This window comes from Cherax quadricarinatus, chromosome 11 (genome assembly GCF_038502225.1).
Source record: "Cherax quadricarinatus isolate ZL_2023a chromosome 11, ASM3850222v1, whole genome shotgun sequence".
Lineage (NCBI taxonomy): Eukaryota > Metazoa > Arthropoda > Malacostraca > Decapoda > Parastacidae > Cherax > Cherax quadricarinatus.
In genome coordinates, this window is record NC_091302.1 from 37,941,769 (window position 1) to 37,963,569 (window position 21,801).

At 40.0% G+C, this 21,801-nt stretch overlaps 1 protein-coding gene across 5 annotated transcripts in view; it reads right to left on the reverse strand.

The window, feature by feature from the left end:
• Positions 1-21,801, reverse strand: part of LOC128687596 (uncharacterized) — a 213,115-nt gene that overhangs the window by 124,643 nt on the left and 66,671 nt on the right. For all 5 annotated transcript variants that reach the window (XM_070083980.1, XM_053775140.2, XM_053775137.2 and 2 more), the window contains exon 6: positions 15,053-15,967. In XM_070083980.1, the coding sequence (XP_069940081.1) occupies positions 15,053-15,967 (915 nt within the window). The remainder of the gene's footprint in view (positions 1-15,052; positions 15,968-21,801) is intronic.

A 21,801-nucleotide genomic window follows, 5' to 3' on the forward strand; every position in this document is an offset into this window, starting at 1 on the left:
ACTCTGCTTGGAAAAAACTGTGGCCAGAATGTGTAGACAAAAGGGATTTTGAAGAGTTTGAGGCTAACCCTGAGAATCCTATGCCAGTTGAGGAATCCATTGAGGCATTGGGGAAGTCCTTGGGGTTGGAGGTTAGTGGGGAGGATGTGGAAGAGTTGGTGGAGGAGGACAATGAAAAACTAACCACTGATGAGCTCCTAGATCATCTTCAACAGCAAGAGGCCTCACCTGAGGAAACTGCTTCAGAGGAGGGGATAGAGAAATTGAGGAAGTTGCCTACTTCTAAGATTAAGGAAATCTGTGCAATGTGGCTTAAAGTGCAAACCTTTATGGATGAAAATCACCCTGACACAGCTACTGCAAGCCGTGTTGGCAACCTGTACACTGACAATGTTGTGAAACACTTCAGAAATGTCATAAAGGAACGGGAGGTACAGGACAGATATGTTGTGCGACAGAAGTCCAGTGACTCTCAAGCTGGTCCTAGTGGCATTAAAAGAACAAGGGAAGTAACCCCAGAAAAAGAGTTGCTACCTCAAGTCCTAATGGAAGGGGATTCCCCTTCTAAACACTAGCACCATCAACACTCTTCCCTCCTCTCATCCCATCAATCATCACCAGATCTTCAATAAAGGTAAGTGTCATGTAACTGTGCATGTCTTCTTCAGTTTGTGTGTATTAAAATTAATATTTCATGTGGTAAAAAAATTTTTTTGTTCATACTTTGGGGTGTCAGGAACGGATTAATTTGATTTCCAATATTTCTTATGGGGAAAATTAATTCACCCAACGATAATTTCGCCTAACGTTGAGCTCTCAGGAATGGATTAACAGCGTTAGGTGAGGGTCCACTGTAATGGGTGTGCTGTGTGTGTATTTTACTTTTTATTGTTTTTAATGCCTAGTTCTATTGCTAACATAATATATGTTAGTGTAAACTTGTTAACTGGCATTTATATGCATTTATAAGTGGAAAAAATGACGTTCTGCTTTCCGGCAGTAGCCTGGAACCTAACCTGCCGTATAAGTGGGGCCCTACTGTACTTATTTGTCCTGTTTCTTAAAATATGTATTACCTATTACCAAACTTCTTTCTATACAAAGTTCAATTAAAGGCTCCCTATTATCATTTATCCCTGGTATCCTAAATGTACCTAATATGCCCTCCACAACCTTTTCTTCTGTTTCAGCATATAGGTGCCCCTACCACAATTACTCTCTCACTTGGTTCAAAACTCCCTAAACACTCACTTAACATCTCCCAAAATCAATCAATCAATTAATATCTCTCTCTCACTTACTCCAGGTGCATAAACATTTAGAATCCAATTTTTGCATCCAACCCTTGTTTTAATCCACATAATCCTTGACTTTATACATTTATATTCCCTCTTTTCCTGCCATAAATGATCCTTCAACATTATTGGTACCTCTACCTTAGCTTTAACCCTCTCAGATACACCTGACCTAATCCCATTTACATCTTCCCACTGAAACTCTCATACCCTCCTTCAGCTTTGTTTCACTTAGTGCCAGGACATCCAGCTTCTTTTCATTCATAAAACTGACAGTCATCATTTTCGTATAATCTGTACTACATCCATGCACATTCAAACACCCCAATTTTATAAATTTTTCTTATGTTTAATAATTTATAGAGGAGAAGGGAGTTAATAGCCCCTTGCTCCTGCTATTTTAGTTGCCTTTCAAGATTCCTGGCTTATAGGGGAAGGATTCTTTTACACTTCCCCATGAATATGAAAGGAAAATAAAGAACAAGAACTACATATTAAGAAAATAGAAGAAAACTCAGATGTGTGTGTGTACTTATACAGTAGGGCCCCACTTATACGGCGGGTTAGGTTCCAGGCTGTCGCCGGAAAGCAGACATGGCCGGAAGGCAGAACGCCATTTTTTCCATTTATAAATGCATATAAATGCCAGACAACAAGTTTACACTAAATTATATTAAGTTAGTAATAGAACTAGGCATTAAAAAAACACAAAGTAAAATACATTCACAGTAAATTCATTACTTATCTTAAAGTATTTGTAATCTTAATGTAGGGAGAGAGATGAGTAGTACTTATTTGTAGGGAGTCAGGTGCAGGTAGCCCAGGTGTAGGTAGCCCTGGCTCCCCATCTCATACTTAATATACGATATTTAAAACATCCCAGAGAAGTAAAATACACATACAGTACACTCATTATTTACCTTAAAATATGTGTAGTCTTAATATAGGAAGAGAGGTGAGTAGTATTTATTTGTAGGAAGTCAGTGTAGGTAGCCGGTAGGTGTAGCCCGCTTGGGCTACACCTACTGGCTACCTACACTGTGGCCCAGAGCCATATTATTAACATCGCAGATTCATACACGTTTTCTCTGATGGCTGAGCAGAGAAAACGTAATGTTGTCCCTCCACCCAGCTACCACACAGCTCCACAAGTATTATTATCAGAGCACACATAAAATATGCAATAAATGCCAGACAACAAGTTTACACTAACTTATATTAAGTTAGCAATAGAAATAGGCATTAAAAACACAATAAAAGGTAAGATACACACAGAGTACACTTATTACTTACCTTAAAATATTAATATTAATGTGTGAGAGGTGAGTGGCAGGGTGTTTATTGAATAAAATCAGAATGGCTCACCATCATCCTCTAACTTGGCACTTAAAGCAAAAGGCTTACGACTTCTCTTTTTATCACAGCTAGCCTTAGACGCCATCGTCAATGACAGCCAACTAGTTAATGAAAGAGTAAACGAGAGAGAGAACGAGATACAGAGTTGAGACAATGTAAGAACAACAACTGAACAGGTAGTGGATGATCACTTGATCAGGCGAAATAAATGCGTATTAATATGTGTCTACTTTTAGTTCATTCACGTCCATTTGTAAGAGTTTGTAAAACATTTACCTCAATATTTTTTTTATTATAATAATAATTGCCTCACAATACAAATACTCTTACATTGTGTACAAGTTGTACAAGTTAGTTCAGAATAAACAAACAGCAACACACCATTTTTAGAGTGAATGAAGATAATAATAATAATAATAATAATAATAATAATAATAATAATAATATTATTATTATTATTATTATTATTATTATTATTATTATTATTATTATTATTATTATTAATAATATTTTTTTTTATTATAAAAAGCACTAAACCCACAAGGGTCGTGAATTGCTATATACAGAGTAAAGGCATACGAAAAGAATATTTTTCTACAGTTATCCCCCAGTTTGACTAGAGAAAACGTAATTCTTCTGACACTACCTACACAGCTGCTTTGTAAACAAATCTCATATTTACATCAATTTTTATTCTGTGAGTGTATGTATCATGTTTATATGGTATGTAATGGGTTTCATATATAATTTTGAGGAAAATATCATAGATGGATTAATGAAAATGCCTATATTGATGTAAAATAAGACATTTAGTGTGCCCAAGAGTGATTATTATTACGTAGTATTGGCGTCATGAGTAGAGAGAGACTTAGCGATTTTAATGTGTACCTGCACACCAGCACAGTGTGTAAGTATATTTAGGTACAGGTACACATAAGTATAATTATCAGAGTACATATAAAATATGCAGTAACTTTTAAACACTTGAAATTTTGGAAAGTTTCCTGACATAATAGATGTGGTCACAGAAAATGTAAACAAACCGGGTGAGGGGCGCTGTATTTGAAAGACTGCTTGCCGTATAGCAAATTTTGGTCATAATTTGACATCGCCGTATTAGCGGAACGCCGTAAGGCGAAACGCCGTAAAGTGGGGCCTTACTGTACATGTACATGCATGTGTATTGTGACCTAAATGTAGGCTATCTTGTGTTTATGAGACAAAGAAAAGACAACAGCAATCCTACTACTGTGTAAGACAATTTTAGGTTTCCATTTCACACTCATTTGGCAGGACAGTAGTGCCTTCCTGGGTGGTTGTTGTTTACCAACCTACTTCCTACACTGGTCAACTTGTATCCATTTTTTAAAATACACCAGCCATCTCCCAAAAATGTAGGGTGACCCAGGAAAAATAGAAATCTGTACTTCCATTATCATTCATTCAATCACTTTTTTGCCATAAGTGTGTTGACATCACAGTTCAAATGACCCTCTGAACTGCAACAGCCCCACCCCTTCTTCAGAGTACAGGCATAGTATTTCCCACCTCCAATGCTTAAGTCCAGTTTCCCTGTATCCATTCATGTTACTTTGCTCAAACTTCAACAGCATGTCAAATCATGAAATTACCTGCCTCCACTCTCTCCTATCTAACAAGCCTTCTGGATGCTCAAGTCTCTAAAATTCCAAGAATCCTTTACCTCCTCTAACCATTCCTGGGACTCCTCCTACTCCTCCTACCTTCCCCCTCTATATTTATATACCCTCTGTGTCATCCTATTCCTCTTCATCCTCTCTACATGCTCAAAACCACTTCAATAACCTCTCCTTACCCCTGTGAATTATACCCTTGGTAACCCACATCCCCTTTCAATTTCTCTGCATGCTATTCACACCACACACTGCTCTCAAGTATTACATCTCCACTGCCTACAACCTCCTTCTCAATGCAGCAGTCAACATACCATACCAGTCGTATCCCACCGAGGTGGGGTGGCCCAAAAGAAAAAACTAAAGTTTCTCCTTTTAAATTTAGTAATATATGCAGGAGAAGGGGTTACTAGCCCCTTGCTCCCGGCATTTTAGTCGCCTCTTACGACACGTATGGCTTACAGAGGAAGAATTCTGTTCCACTTCCCCATGGAGATAAGAGGAAATAAACAAGAACAAGAATTATAAAGAAAATAGAAGAAAACCCAGAGGGGTGTGTATATATATGCTTGTACATGTATGTGTAGTGTGACCTAAGTGTAAGTAGAAGTAGCAAGACTTACCTGTAATCTTGCATATTTATGAGACAGACAAGAGACACCAGCAATCCTACCATCATATAAAACAATTACAGGCTTTCATTTTACACTCACTTGGCAGGATGGTAGTACCTCCCTGGGTGGTTGCTGTCTACCAGCCTACTACCTAGAACTCAGTAAATTTATTCCTCTATAATTTTTACAATCTCTTTTGTCCCCTTTCCCTTTATATAAAGGGACTATACATGCTCTCCGCCAATCCCTAGGTACCTTTCCCTCTTTCATACATTTATTAAATAAAAATACCAACCACTCCAACACCATATCCCCCCTTCCCCCGGCTTTTAACATTTCTGTCATGATCCCGTCAGTTCCAGGTGCTTTACCCACTTTCATTCTACGTAATGCCTCAAGCACCTCCCCCACACTCACATCCTGTTCTTCTTCACTCCTAAAAGATGGTATACCTCCCTGGCCAGTGCATGAAATTACCGCCTCCCTTTCTTCATCAACATTTAAAAGTTTCTCAAAATATTCTCGCCACCTACCCAAAACCTCCATCTCCCCATCTACTAACTCCCCTACTCTGTTTTTAACTGACAAATCCATTTGTTCCCTAGGCTTTCTTAACTTGTTTAACTCACTCCAAAATTTTTTCTTATTTTCATTAAAATTTCTTGACAGTGCCTCTCCCACTCTATCTGCTCTCCTTTTGCACTCTCTCACCACTCTCTTCACCTTTCTTTTACTCTCCATATACTCTACTCTTCTTATAACACTTCTGCTTTGTAAAAACCTCTCATTAGCTAACTTTTTCTCTTTTATCACACCCTTTACTTCATCATTCCACCAATCACTCCTCTTTCCTCCTGCACCCACCCGCCTATAACCACAAACTTCTGCCCCACATTCTAATACTGCATTTTTAAAACTATTCCAACCTTCTTCATATTATTATTATTATTATTATTATTCACAAAAAAAGATAACTCCATGTAGGTCATTCAGTGCAGCAACTGGGGAAGTAACTGATTAGTTTTCTGCAAACCTAAAAAGATTCAATGAGGGTAATACAATTTTGTATTGCTTAGAAATATTAAGATGCAAGAAATTTTTGCAATTTCTTTTACATTTTTTACAATGCACAGCTAAAAAAAGTCAAGAGAAAATACATACTTGCAAATACAATAAACAGCATCAGCTTCTGTTATTTCATATGTATTTCAGCCAAAACTTGGTGAAAAAAAACATAATACAGTATATGAAGCACCAGTACAATAAATGATGAGAAGTAAGAATGACAATAATGAAATATGGATGAAGGGTTAAAAAGGCCAATGGGAATACCAAGCCTGCTGAATCTGTATTAACAAAAGTAAGCTATAGTTTCACATACAATATTTACATCACATGTGGCCCTGTCAAGAAATGCATATGTCATACATGGAAAGCATAAAGCTTTTCCGGACTGTGTCACTCTGGGGTGCATTCGAAAAATGAGCACAGAAACCAAACAAATGAAATGAGAGAATATAGAAGTCAAAGAAGAAACAAGAAATAGATGTAGGAACCCTCAATAGGGAGGAGTGGAATAGTTAGTACAGTGGTGCCTTGATTTACTAGTTTAATTTGTTCTGTGACTGAGCTAGTAACTCGGTTTGCTCATATATCAAATCAATTTTCCTCACTGAAATTAATTGAAATGCCATTAATCCATTCCAGCCCCCAAAAAACCACCCCAATTTTTTTGTTAAAGGTTTTTAACCCTTTGACTGTTTCAGGCCCCTCTCTGAAACTGTCATTCTATGTCGCCAAATATTCAAAAAAAAAAAAAAAAATTCTTATGAAAATGTTAGGAATATTTTTCTGAGTGTTTTAAGCCTAAAAAAATTTTTTTGCTATCAGTATTTACCGAGATATAGAGCCGCAAAGTTTGCAGAAAGTGACGTGCGTACGGCAACAGCGGCGACTGCCGCCCACCCGGTATTCTTTTATTTACTCTAATTCAAAGGTTTCTTGCATTTTTCAATATTTTTCTGTTCCAGGTAACTTATGTGGCCTGTGAGACCAATGTAAGGTGCATTGTTCAAATATACACTCATTGTTTACAACACAATAACAGAACAAACTTTATCACTATTAGTTTGTGTATGCACGTTGTTTACACAAACAAACAATACAAAACAATGTTTATTACTATTGTTCCATAATACGTATATATACATATGTACAGTCACTAAACACGTTCCTAGAACTGCTGCAGCTTGTGGAACTCTTTGAAACATGGGTATATTCAGAGGGGCACTTGACACTCCTCACACATAAAACGAGTGTCTCTGCGTGTTTGTGGGCATTTTGTGGTATGCATACATACATAACACCTCTTCTGAGCATTTTTCTTGGCAGTAGTAGGAGGCAGTTGCATGGGGTAGTGATCACCAGGCCTGAAACGAGATGACGTGTGTTGGTAATTTCGTGGGCGCTGGTCTATTGCAGGTGTTGCTCCTTGGTACTTTGCAATTATTTGTCTGATTACTGACAAGCAAAATTCACCATATTTTGGCGTTTTGTTGGTCTTCAACTTGTATATGTTATAAGCATTCAGCATAGAGATATCAACAAGATGGAAAAAAGTTTTATATACCACTTATAACTCTTGCGTACACAGTCTGCAAACCCAATCTGCATGTCACATTTGTCCACTAAGCACATATTGAGGTTGTAGTCCATGACAGCTGCAGGCTTTAGAATGGGTTCATTGGTCTCTCTGTTGTGCCTGCCACTAAGTACCATTTCGTTTCGGTGAACTGATGTCAATAATGTGACATCACGTTTGTCATGCCACCGAAATGCCATGATGTCATTGGCAGCAAAGGCTTGCACCTCACCTCTGCGAGTGCCAGCGTCGAACCTTGGCATATGTTTACGATTACGACGCACTGTGCCACACACGTCTGTCAAGTTCACTTGCAAGAAATCACTGAGTAAGGGGCTTGTGTACCATTTATCAGTAAATAACATGTGCCCCTTACCAAGATATGGTTCCATCATTGTTCGAACCACATCACCAGAGATACCCAATAACTTCATGGTATCTCTCAAAGTATTACTGCCAGTGTACACAATGATATCCAAAACTAGACCACTTCTGCAATCACACAGTACAAATAGCTTTAAACCAAAGCGTTTCCTCTTGCTTGGTATGTATTGCTTGAATGAGAGTCTTCCTTTGAATAAAATCAAGGACTCATCAATAACAAGCTTCCTGAAGGGATAAAAATACATGCAGCACTTTTGTTTCAGGTACATAAACACATTTCTTATCTTATATAACCTGTCGCTTCTGTCATGCCTGGTTTTGTCTGAAAAGTGTAACATACGTAACAGTATCAGGAAACGATTGACACCTACAATGTCACTAAAACCTGGAGTTGAAATCAGGCGTTCTGTTGCCCAGTATGTGGTGACAGTGTGCTTATACACATGTGGCATAAGCATTATAATGGCAAAAAACAGGTACATCTCTGCCACAGTTGTCTCCTTCCACTTGTGTAGCCGTGATTTTGGTGAGAAAATTGTATTTGCCATGGTGTAATCACAGTATGTGTTCGTTTCCCTGACAATGATGTCCATCAGGGGTTCATCGAAGAATAACTCAAAGCAGTCCAGTTCACTGGCATTGTTCCCAAGTGGACATGATGGCTTTATTCCACTTTGTGTTTCATCAAAGTCATGGGGACTGGGAACAAACTCGTCACCGTCCTGCCAATCCCAGATGCAGTCTGCTGGTGGGGTCTGGATATTGTACCGTGGTTGTGGTTGTGCAGGTTGGTTGTGGTTGTGCAGGTTGTGGGAGTGCAGGTTGTGGGAGTGTGGGGTCGGGTGAGGCTGGTTGTTGTGCAGAGTCAGCAGCGTGGGTAGTAGCGCGGCCCGCTGATGGTGCCACATGGGCTGTGCCACCCTCACTATCACCACCACTGCCTGCTCCCTCACTCACATCATTCATACCCATCGTTACAATATCGTCATCTTCACTATCGGGTCATGGTGTAGGGCCACGGGATGTGCTCCCAGAGTTTCTCCTTCCCCTTGGAACAACATATGAAACACTACCAGACCGCATGCTACGTCGTACATACTGCCGCTTCACTGGGGAATATTCACCCTCACTGTCACTAGAATTGCTTTCAATGACCTTGAAATCACTATCACTATCACATTCACTGCTATCATCTGGGTGTTGTACACGGCCAAATAGTTTCCTCTTTCGTCCTGGTACAGGTGAACGTGAACGTGAACAAGCCGGCTCAGCACCAGAGGTGGAAGGTTGTGGGTCATCTGGGTTTTCATCACTAATTACGTTATCCTGGGCACTTTTTCCGGTAACACTCACTTCAAAACCCTGGAATTCACTGTCACTGACATTTTCATCGCTGTTAGAGCTATCACTTGGGAACAAAAGACCTCCAATCTGCCGAGGAGTGAGGAACTTCTTACCGAGAGGCATGGTGAAAATGGACTAACAAGATGGCGTTCCCACAATGCACCGCTGGGTCCCAGATTTTTTTCACAGGGTGCACACCGACCACTGAGACCCATTCTCTCTCATGTAGGCCTACCAGGCCTTTCCCGCTTGATTTGAAGCCGCTAGAATTTGTGCGTATAAATACGTCAGAAACATTGGCTCGTAAGACGTATTTATTTTTTTATTATCACACTGGCCAATTCCCACCAAGGCAGGGTGGCCCGAAAAAGAAAAACTTTCACCATCATTCACTCCATCACTGTCTTGCCAGAAGGGTGCTTTACACTACAGTTTTTAAACTGCAACATTAACACCCCTCCTTCAGAGTGCAGGCACTGTACTTCCCATCTCCAGGACTCAAGTCCGGCCTGCCGGTTTCCCTGAATCCCTTCATAAATGTTACTTTGCTCACACTCCAACAGCACGTCAAGTATTAAAAACCATTTGTCTCCATTCACTCCTATCAAACACGCTCACGCATGCCTGCTGGAAGTCCAAGCCCCTCGCACACAAAACCTCCTTTACCCCCTCCCTCCAACCTTTCCTAGGCCGACCCCTACCCCGCCTTCCTTCCACTACAGACTGATACACTCTTGAAGTCATTCTGTTTTGCTCCATTCTCTCTACATGTCCGAACCACCTCAACAACCCTTCCTCAGCCCTCTGGACAACAGTTTTGGTAATCCCGCACCTCCTCCTAACTTCCAAACTATGAATTCTCTGCATTATATTCACACCACACATTGCCCTCAGACATGACATCTCCACTGCCTCCAGCCTTCTCCTCGCTGCAACATTCATCACCCACGCTTCACACCCATATAAGAGCGTTGGTAAAACTATACTCTCATACATTCCCCTCTTTGCCTCCAAGGACAAAGTTCTTTGTCTCCACAGACTCCTAAGTGCACCACTCACTCTTTTTCCCTCATCAATTCTATGATTCACCTCATCTTTCATAGACCCATCCGCTGACACGTCCACTCCCAAATATCTGAATACGTTCACCTCCTCCATACTCTCTCCCTCCAATCTGATATCCAATCTTTCATCACCTAATCTTTTTGTTATCCTCATAACCTTACTCTTTCCTGTATTCACCTTTAATTTTCTTCTTTTGCACACCCTACCAAATTCATCCACCAATCTCTGCAACTTCTCTTCAGAATCTCCCAAGAGCACAGTGTCATCAGCAAAGAGCAGCTGTGACAACTCCCACTTTGTGTGTGATTCTTTATCTTTTAACTCCACGCCTCTTGCCAAGACCCTCGCATTTACTTCTCTTACAACCCCATCTATAAATATATTAAACAACCACGGTGACATCACACATCCTTGTCTAAGGCCTACTTTTACTGGGAAAAATTTTCCCTCTTTCCTACATACTCTAACTTGAGCCTCACTATCCTCGTAAAAACTCTTCACTGCTTTCAGTAACCTACCTCCTACACAATACACTTGCAACATCTGCCACATTGCCCCCCTATCCACCCTGTCATATGCCTTTTCCAAATCCATAAATGCCACAAAGACCTCTTTAGCCTTATCTAAATACTGTTCACTTATATGTTTCACTGTAAACACCTGGTCCACACACCCCCTACCTTTCCTAAAGCCTCCTTGTTCATCTGCTATCCTATTCTCCGTCTTACTCTTAATTCTTTCAATTATAACTCTACCATACACTTTACCAGGTATACTCAACAGACTTATCCCCCTATAATTTTTGCACTCTCTTTTATCCCCTTTGCCTTTATACAAAGGAACTATGCATGCTCTCTGCCAATCCCTAGGTACCTTACCCTCTTCTATACATTTATTAAATAATTGCACCAACCACTCCAAAACTATATCCCCACCTGCTTTTAACATTTCTATCTTTATCCCATCAATCCCGGCTGCCTTACCCCCTTTCATTTTACCTACTGCCTCACGAACTTCCCCCACACTCACAACTGGCTCTTCCTCACTCCTACAAGATGTTATTCCTCCTTGCCCTATACACGAAATCACAGCTTCCCTATCTTCATTAACATTTAACAATTCCTCAAAATATTCCCTCCATCTTCCCAATACCTCTAACTCTCCATTTAATAACTCTCCTCTCCTATTTTTAACTGACAAATCCATTTGTTCTCTAGGCTTTCTTAACTTGTTAATCTCACTCCAAAACTTTTTCTTATTTTCAACAAAATTTGTTGATAACATCTCACCCACTCTCTCATTTGCTCTCTTTTTCTCCATATACTCTTCCCTCCTTGCATCTCTTCTACTTTGTAAAAACTTCTCATATGCTAACTTTTTCTCCCTTACTACTCTCTTTACATCATCATTCCACCAATCGCTCCTCTTCCCTCCTGCACCCACTTTCCTGTAACCACAAACTTCTGCTGAACACTCTAACACTACATTTTTAAACCTACCCCATACCTCTTTGACCCCATTGCCTATGCTCTCATTAGCCCATCTATCCTCCAATAGCTGTTTATATCTTACCCTAACTGCCTCCTCTTTTACTTTATAAACCTTCACCTCTCTCTTCCCTGATGCTTCTATTCTCCTTGTATCCCATCTACCTTTTACTCTCAGTGTAGCTACAACTAGAAAGTGATCTGATATATCTGTGGCCCCTCTATAAACATGTACATCCTGAAGACGTATTTACACGTCGTAAACAGTCAAAGGGTTAAATAAGGAAAATGTATTTATAAGTAAGAAATATTGTATACTCCACCCACTACCATCTCTACTACACCCACCACCCTCACTACTCCACCCACCACCATCTCTACTCCACCCACCACCTTCACTACTCCACCCACCACCATCTCTACTACACCCACCAGCATCTCTACTACACCCACCACCATATCTACTCAACCCACCATTATCACTACTTCATCCATCACCTTCACTACTTCACCCACCACTATCTCTACTCCACCCACCACCTTCACTACTCCACCAACCACCATATCTACTCCACCCACCACCATATCTACTCCACCCACCACCATATCTACTCCACCCACCATTATCACTACTTCATCCACCACCCTCACTACTCCACCCACCACCATCTCTACTCCACCCACCACCTTCACTACTCCACCCACCACCATATTTACTCCACCCACCATTATCACTACTTCATCCACCACCCTCACTACTCTGCCCACCACCATATCTACTCCACCCACCATTATTACTACTCCACCCACCACCATTTCTACCACACCCACCACCCTCGCTACTCCACCCACCACCATCACTACTACACCAACCACCATTACTACTCAACCATTATCAGTACTCCACCCACCTTAATTAATGTTTCTGGAAAAACTCTGAATGTTAAAATGGAGGTTACCTTTTCCCCGGAGAACCAAACAAGGGATGAGGTACCTCACTACAATCTGGGATTAGTGTGGGAGTATTATCCTTCCAGTTGTGTCTTGGAAGAGCATGTGGGATGGGAGGACGTACCTAACATTCCTCTGGGTACAGAGTTGGATTTGACTTCAGATACGCCACAAATTAGTGGCGGCGTATCTGAAGCTAGCTCCTAACTCAGATTTTGCCTTGCAACTCAAAGCAAAAAATCGACCGAGCAACAGCTCTTAACTTGGAAAACTCATAAGTTGGGGCATTCGTAAGTCAAGGTACCACTGTAATGGCAAAGATGGTAGATAAAGACGAGATTCTTTCGCCATGGTCATATCGCTAATGAACAGTTCTGTAACAAATGAACTTTGTCCACTCATACCTCAAATGATCCAACAGATTCAGTCTACTATTTCTAATTTCCATTAAATCGGGTGTTACTGTAGTAGTACACTAGTAGCCAAAGCAGTAGTACCAGTTATAGCAAAAGATGACATACGAAGCCACAGCAGTAGCAATACAGTAACAGTCATAGTAGAAGTAGTAGATATAGCATATTAATAGTCAGCAGATGATGATGTAGTAATAATCATAGTAGTGTCAGTAGCAATTTTAGCAATAGTCAGTGCAGTAACTGTATTATAACATAGAAGCAAGTTGTGGTAATAATTTTAGTCACCCATGTTGTAATTCTAATACATTTGTACCTTGACTTATGAGTGCCCCAACCTATGAGTGTTCCAAGTTATGAGCTGTCGGTCGGTCGATTTTTTGCTTTGAGTTGCAAGCCAAAATCCGAGTTATGATCAAGCTTCAGATACGCCACTCTGTACCCAGAGGAATGTCAGGTACGTCCTCCCATCCCATATGCTCTTCCAAGACATAACTGGAAGGATAATACTCCCACACTAATCCCAGATTGCAGTGAGGCACCTCGTCCCTTGTTTGATTCTCGTATAAATCCGGGGAAGAAGTAACCTCCATTAAGGTAGGTGGACTACTGACAGCGGTGGGTGGAGTAGTCATGGTGGTCGGTGGAGTAGTGATAGTGGTGGGTAGAGTAGCGATGGTGGTGGATGGAGTAGTGATAATGGTGGGTGGAACAGATATGGTGGAGGGTGGAGTAGTGAGGGTGGTGGGTGCAGTAGAGATGGTGGTGGGTGGAGTAGTGAAGGTGGTGGGTGGAGTAGTGAAGGTGGTGGGTGGAGTACAGATGGTGATGGGTGGAGTACAGATGGTGGTGGGTGGAGTAGTGAGGGTGGTGGATGGAGTAGTGACAATGGTGGGTGGAGTAGATATGGTGGTGGGTGGAGTAGTGAGGGTGGTGGGTGTAGCAGAGATGGTGGTGAGTAGAGTAGTGAGGGTGGTGGGTGTAGCAGAGATGGTGGTGAGTGGAGTAGTGAGGGTGGTGGGTGGAATATACAATATTTCTTATTTATAATTAATTTTTATTTAAAAACCCATATTATTAAAATTGGCTGGAACTGATTAATGGCATTTCAATTAATTTCAATGAGGAAAACTGATTTGATGTACAAGCAAACTGAGTTACGAGCTTGGTCACAAAAACTAATTAAACTTGTAAGTCAAGGTACAACTGTAAATGTAACTACCATTGTATTAACAGTAATGATTATATTAGTTGCAGCAGTCATCATAGCAGAAAATTAATATTTATTTATTATAGTGGTTATCATAATAGGAGTCATCACAGTAACAGTTACCGTAGTAGTGGCCATCATAACACCTAGCACCAGAAGGTTATGCTTTAAATATATGGAGTAAATGTCAGAGATGCTTCAGAATGCTGTGTATGCAGTAGTGATCAGAAAAATTAACAGAAATTAAGAAAAATGCAGCAATATCAAGATTTACACAATTTATATTGTATAACAAATCTAAAATTGAAGGAGAATGCAGATTACAAAGAAACAGATCTGTGCAAAATTACTTTGAGTGACATACTCAAAACTTCCAAAGCTTTAAATATTTGCTACTGAAAATTAATAAAGAAACACTTTCAATATCACTATGGAAAAAAATTACACTGCATACCTAAAGTGTTAGGATTTTTTGCAAAATTGTTATCACTATTGGTTATTAAGACAGAAATTTTCTGTACAATAGTCTCCACAGACAAGGCAGTTTTTAACAAATCCCTAACTTACTATTATCAGGTGTAAGATGGTTTCCTCCCTCTGTTCGATACAGTACTGATAAACTTAGACTCGTGTCATTTACCTGGTGCAATTCCCGAAGGAGGCCAAAGTGGAGTGCTGACTTGACTGTTACTTTCCGGGGCTTCAACCACCAGTTCTCCCAAAGAATGGTGTGACGTGGCACAGCTCTTACTTGCTGGGAGTTGTTGCTGATACTGTTGGTGCTGGGAATGTTGCTGTGGGTACTTCTGCTTCTGTTGTTGTTGTTGTTGTTGTTGTTGTTGTTGTTGTTGTTGCTGTTGCTGTTGCTGTTGCTGTTGCTGCTGCTGCTGCTGTTGTTGTTGTTGTTGTTGTTGTTGTTGTTGTTGTTGTTGTTGTTGTTGTTGCTGTTGCTGGAGATACTGCAAAGGCTGTTGTAGCTGCTCACGATACTGCTGCTGTTGGGGTGGCTGCGGCTGCTGCTGTTTTAAAGACTTTTGTGGAGGTTGGGTATTTGGAAGCTGCTGCTGCTGTTGCTGCTGCTGTTGCTGCTGCTGCTGCTGCTGCTGTTGAGATTTTAATTGTAACTGTTGCTGCTTTTGCTGCTTGCTGGCATCTTCAAAAAGCTGAGTTATGGAGGGGTGATGAGTTGGACTGAGACCTACAGGGGATGCTCCTTGAGCTCCCCCTCCTCTTCTAGTTCCACTCCCTCCTTTGTTGACACTTCCTGTTCCACTACTTCCTCCACTACCACCACCACCAATTCCTATACTAGTGCTATAATCTGCTCCATCTGATACTCCTCCATTTCCACCACCAATATTACTATTTCCACCCCCACTGTTAGCACCTCCCCCAACTGTGCTTCCTCCACTATTGCCTCCTCCAGTACTACTTCCTCCATCACTACCACCTCCAGTTTCAAGAATATTAGTATCAGTGGTGAGAGGAAGGGAAAGTAGATCTATAACCTCTTGTAACTCTTCATTACTGATGAATGAACTTTGTCGTCCAGGATCTGAAAGTACCAAAATTCATTTATTGAGATTATAAGTGAATATAATTTTCTATGTATTATTCTTATTCATTTCTCTCTCAAATTTACTCTTTCATAATTCCCTACATTTCAATTCATTCTTAATGCCACATGTTTATCAGATATTCCCTGATGAATAAGACACATGCAATATCTGGGTATCTATATTTGAGAGATATTTCACCCATCAGAGTAGGTGAAACATGAGACATGAGAAAAGGCTTCTATATAGAATTGAAGCAGTGAGGTTCACCTATAACTCCCTTTTCTTATATTTCTGTATAAGACTGATAAAAGACCCTGGTGGGTGAAACATATCTTAAACAAAGATACCCAGATGCTGCACATATGTCTTATTCATCAACCTGTCAATACAGTAATATATATCTTTCATCTAATTATATGAATAAATTATATGAATTATATGAATAAATGGGATTAGGTCAGGGGTTTCAAATAGAGTTAGAGCTAAAGAAGGAGTAGCAATAATGTTGAAGGATAAGCTATGGCAGAAAAAGAGGGACTATAAATGTATTAATTCAAGAATTATGTGGAGTAAAATAAAGATTGGATGTGAAAAGTGGGTTATAGTAAGCATGTATGCACCTGGAGAAGAAAGAAGTGTAGAGGAGAGAGAGAGGTTTTGGGAAATGTTGAGTGAATGCGTGGGGAGTTTTGAATCAAGTGTGAGAGTAATGGTGGTTGGGGATTTCAATGCTAAAGTGGGTAAAAATGTTATGGAGGTAGTAGGTAAATTTGGGGTGCCAGGGGTAAATGTAAATGGGGAGCCTTCAATTGAGCTATGTGTAGAAAGAGATTTGGTAATAAGTAATACATATTTTATGAAAAAGAGGATAAATAAATATACAAGGTATGATGTAGCAAGTAATGAAAGTAGTTTGTTAGATTATGTATTGGTGGAAAAAAGGTTGATGGGTAGGCTCCAGGATGTACATGTTTATAGAGGAGCAACTGATATATCGGATCATTATTTAGTTGTAGCTACAGTTAGAGTAAGAGGTAGATGGGAAAAGAGGAAGGTGGCAACAACAAGTAAGAGGGAGGTGAAAGTGTATAAACTAAGGGAGGAGGAAGTTCGGGGGAGATATAAGCGACTGTTGGCAGAAAGGTGGGCTAGTACAAAGATGAGTAGTGGGGGGGGGGGTTGAAGAGGGTTGGAATAGTTTTAAAAATGCAGTATTAGAATGTGGGGCAGAAGTTTGTGGTTATAGGAGGGTGGGGGCAGGTGGAAAGAGGAGTGATTGGTGGAATGATGAAGTAAAGGGTGTGATAAAAGAGAAAAAGTTAGCTTATGAGAGGTTTTTACAAAGCAGAAGTGTTATAAGAAAAGCAGAGTATATGGACAGTAAAAGAAAGGTGAAGAGAGTGGTGAGAGAGTGCAAAAGGAGAGCAGATGATAGAGTGGGAGAGGCACTGTCAAGAAATTTTAATGAAAATAAGAAAAAATTTTGGAGTGAGTTAAACAAGTTAAGAAAGCCTAGGGAAAGTATGGATTTGTCAGTTAAAAACAGAGTAGGGGAATTAGTAGATGGGGAGAGGGAGGTATTAGGTAAATGGCGAGAATATTTTGAGGAACTTTTAAATGTTGAGGAAGAAAGGGAGGTGGTAATTTCATGCACTGATCAGGGAGGTATACCATCTTTTAGGAGTGAAGAAGAGCAGAATGTAAGTGTGGGGGAGGTACGTGAGGCATTACGTAGAATGAAAGGGGGTAAAGCAGCGGGAACTGATGGGATCATGACAGAAATGTTAAAAGCAGGGGGGGATATAGTGTTGGAGTGGTTGGTACTTTTGTTTAATAAATGTATGAAAGAGGGGAAGGTACCTAGGGATTGGCAGAGAGCATGTATAGTCCCTTTATATAAAGGGAAAGGGAATAAAAGAGATTGTAAAAATTATAGAGGAATAAGTTTATTGAGTATACCAGGAAAAGTGTATGGTAGGGTTATAATTGAAAGAATTAGAGGTAAGACTGAATGTAGGATTGCGGATGAGCAAGGAGGTTTCAGAGTGGGTAGGGGATGTGTAGATCAAGTGTTTACATTGAAGCATATATGTGAACAGTATTTAGATAAAGGTAGGGAAGTTTTTATTGCATTTATGGATTTAGAAAAGGCATATGATAGAGTGGATAGGGGAGCAATGTGGCAGATGTTGCAAGTATATGGAATAGGTGGTAAGTTACTAAATGCTGTACAGAGTTTTTATGAGGATAGTGAGGCTCAGGTTAGGGTGTGTAGAAGAGAGGGAGACTACTTCCTCGTAAAAGTAGGTCTTACACAGGGATGTGTAATGTCACCATGGTTGTTTAATATATTTATAGATGGGGTTGTAAAAGAAGTAAATGCTAGGGTGTTCGGGAGAGGGGTGGGATTAAATTATGGGGAATCAAATTCAAAATGGGAATTAACACAGTTACTTTTTGCTGATGATACTGTGCTTATGGGAGATTCTAAAGAAAAATTGCAAAGGTTAGTGGATGAGTTTGGGAATGTGTGTAAAGGTAGAAAGTTGAAAGTGAACATAGAAAAGAGTAAGGTGATGAGGGTATCAAATGATTTAGATAAAGAAAAATTGGATATCAAATTGGGGAGGAGGAGTATGGAAGAAGTAAATGTTTTCAGATACTTGGGAGTTGATGTGTCGGCGGATGGATTTATGAAGGATGAGGTTAATCATAGAATTGATGAGGGAAAAAAGGTGAGTGGTGCATTGAGGTATATGTGGAGTCAAAAAACGTTATCTATGGAGGCAAAGAAGGGAATGTATGAAAGTATAGTAGTACCAACACTCTTATATGGGTGTGAAGCCTGGGTGCTAAATGCAGCAGCGAGGAGATGGTTGGAGGCATTGGAGATGTCCTGTCTAAGGGCAATGTGTGGTGTAAATATTATGCAGAAAATTCGGAGTGTGGAAATTAGGAAAAGGTGTGGAGTTAATAAAAGTATTAGTCAGAGGGCAGAAGAGGGGTTGTTGAGGTGGTTTAGTCATTTAGAGAGAATGGATCAAAGTAGAATGACATGGAAAGCATATAAATCTATAGGGGAAGGAAGGCGAGGTAGGGGTCATCCTCGAAAGGGTTGGAGAGAGGGGGTAAAGGAGGTTTTGTGGGCAAGGGGCTTGGACTTCCAGCAAGCATGCGTGAGCGTGTTAGATAGGAGTGAATGGAGACGAATGGTACTTGGGACCTGACGATCTGTTGGAGTGTGAGCAGGGTAATATTTAGTGAAGGGATTCAGGGAAACCGGTTATTTTCATATAGTCGGACTTGAGTCCTGGAAATGGGAAGTACAATGCCTGCACTTTAAAGGAGGGGTTTGGGATATTGGCAGTTTGGAGGGATATGTTGTGTATCTTTATACGTATATGCTTCTGAACTGTTGTATTCTGAGCACCTCTGCAAAAACAGTGATTATGTGTGAGTGTGGTGAAAGTGTTGAATGATGATGAAAGCATTTTCTTTTTGGGGATTTTCTTTCTTTTTTGGGTCACCCTGCCTCGGTGGGAGACGGCCAACTTGTTGAAAAAAAAAAAAAAATTACATGAAATTTCCTTTGCAATACTGAACCTTTATCCAAGTACCTCCCTAATCCCTGTATACCCTCTTCCAATCCTACATATTTTTTTCTATGTTTGTGTAGATTGTCACACTTTCCTAGTCAAATTTAACTCTTTAAATAATACTGTATCACCAAAGATCTAAATACATATTTTGTGTCACAGAGTGGTATGAATGTTAATTAGCAAAAAAAAAAAAAAATGTAGACTTCAATGAAGCTGGACATGAATTATGTCTTACTTATAGAAGTATCAACATACAAAAAAATAAAAATCATTCTGAGGTTCTAAATGAATAACAATGATGTGTCAGACAATGAGTAATGTACAAAATATTCTCTACCTGAAGAATATCAGAACTCCAATGTGTAGGGACCCTCCCATCTGCCAGACATCCCATCTGCCTCACAGCACATGAAATGAATCTATACACATTTTTATTTCTGACTGATGTGCACATTAGTTTGGGTAACACTAAGGAAACTCAAGACAAAATGTCACAGTCCCCACTAGTGTTTCCAGAAAAACGATGATACAGGTATCCAATCCACATGTTGAGTAGCAAATATAGAAATTGGACCAAAGAACTAATTAATATTTTTATACCTAATCAGTGCAGCTTCTTTGCTAATACTGTATTATACTACTAAAACTAGTATTGATAATGTGGCTAGTCTCTGCACAGGTATGAAGTGTAGTATGGCAACATAAGGCACCCATCAAAGATGCCCAAGAACTTTGCCACAGAAAAATAATAAATGGATATTTATGTATTTATTACTAAATTTAAAAAGAAAAACTTTCATTTTTCTTTTAGTGGTAGAAAACTTTTTTAATGGTAGAAAAACTTCTGTTTTCCTTTTTGGGTCACCCTGCCTTGGTGGGATACAACCAGTTTGTTGAAAAAAAAAAACTTATATATCTGAGTTCTGGAGGTAGAAAAACATTAACTGCACTCTGAAGGATTAACAGGGAATGCTGGGATTCAAAGGGTTATCAAAATTGTGATATCTATATTGTGAACATGTTCAGATATTTAGGAGTGGGCTTATCAGCAGATGGATATATGACAGACGAGGTGAACCACATAACTGATGGAGGGGAAAATGATGGGTGGTGCACTGAGGTATCTGCAGAGACAAAGAACATTATCCACAGAAGCAAAGAGGGGAATATGTGAGAGTACAGTGGCACCAACACTTATATGGGTGTGAAGCATGGGTTGTAAATATAGCAGTGATGAGGAAGCTGGAAGCAATGGTGATGTCATGTATGAGAGCAATGTGTGGTACACATAAATATTATGCAGAGAATTCGTAGACTGGAGATTAGGAGGTGAAGAGTTACTAAAAGTATTATCCAGAGGGGTGAAGAGGGAGTTGTTGAGGTGGTTTGGACATTTAGAAAGGACAACAAAATAGGATCACTTGGAGGATAAATAAATCTGTAGTGGAGGGAAGGCAGAGTAGGGGTTTCCCAAGGAAAAGTTGGAGGGAAGGGATGAAGGAGATTTTTGTGTGCAAGGGACTTGAACATCCAGCAGGCATGTAAGCACTTTAGAAAGGAGTTGAGGCAAGTGGTGTTTGAGACTTGACAAGCTATTGGAGTGTGAGCAAGGTAACATCTTGTGAAGGGAATCAGGGAAACCAGTTAACCAGATTTGAGTCCTGGAGGTGGAAAGTACAGTGCCTACACTGAGGTTGCTACAGGCCTTCTTCTGGCAAGACAATGATGGAAAAAATGATGGTGAAAGTGTTTTTTATGGGTCACCCTACCTCAGTGGGAAACAGCCAGTGTGTTAAAAACAATTGCAAATTAGTGTAACACATTTCTTCCTAGCACAGACTCGGGCAAAATAATGCACCTCCAGAAATCTGCATGCCATAATTTACTCATGGCCAGAAACTAAAAAAAATACAGATACTGAAAAGATACTAGATATTTTTCCTTCACAGAGTGGTAGATCAATATAATGGACTACAAGAAGTGCTAGTAAATGCTATAATCACTAGAAACTTTAGAAAACTTTAAGATAGACTAAATACTAAAAAGAGGACACCATAAGCTAAGTTCTGCTCTTATTGTTATAAACAGTTTATCATACTATATTCCATCAGCTACCATTGTACCATCAAACTACTATCCTCTCACCCTCTATCTTTGATACCCCGCGGGAGGTGGCTCATGGAGTAAAATAAAGATTGGATGTGAAAAGTGGGTTATAGTAAGCGTGTATG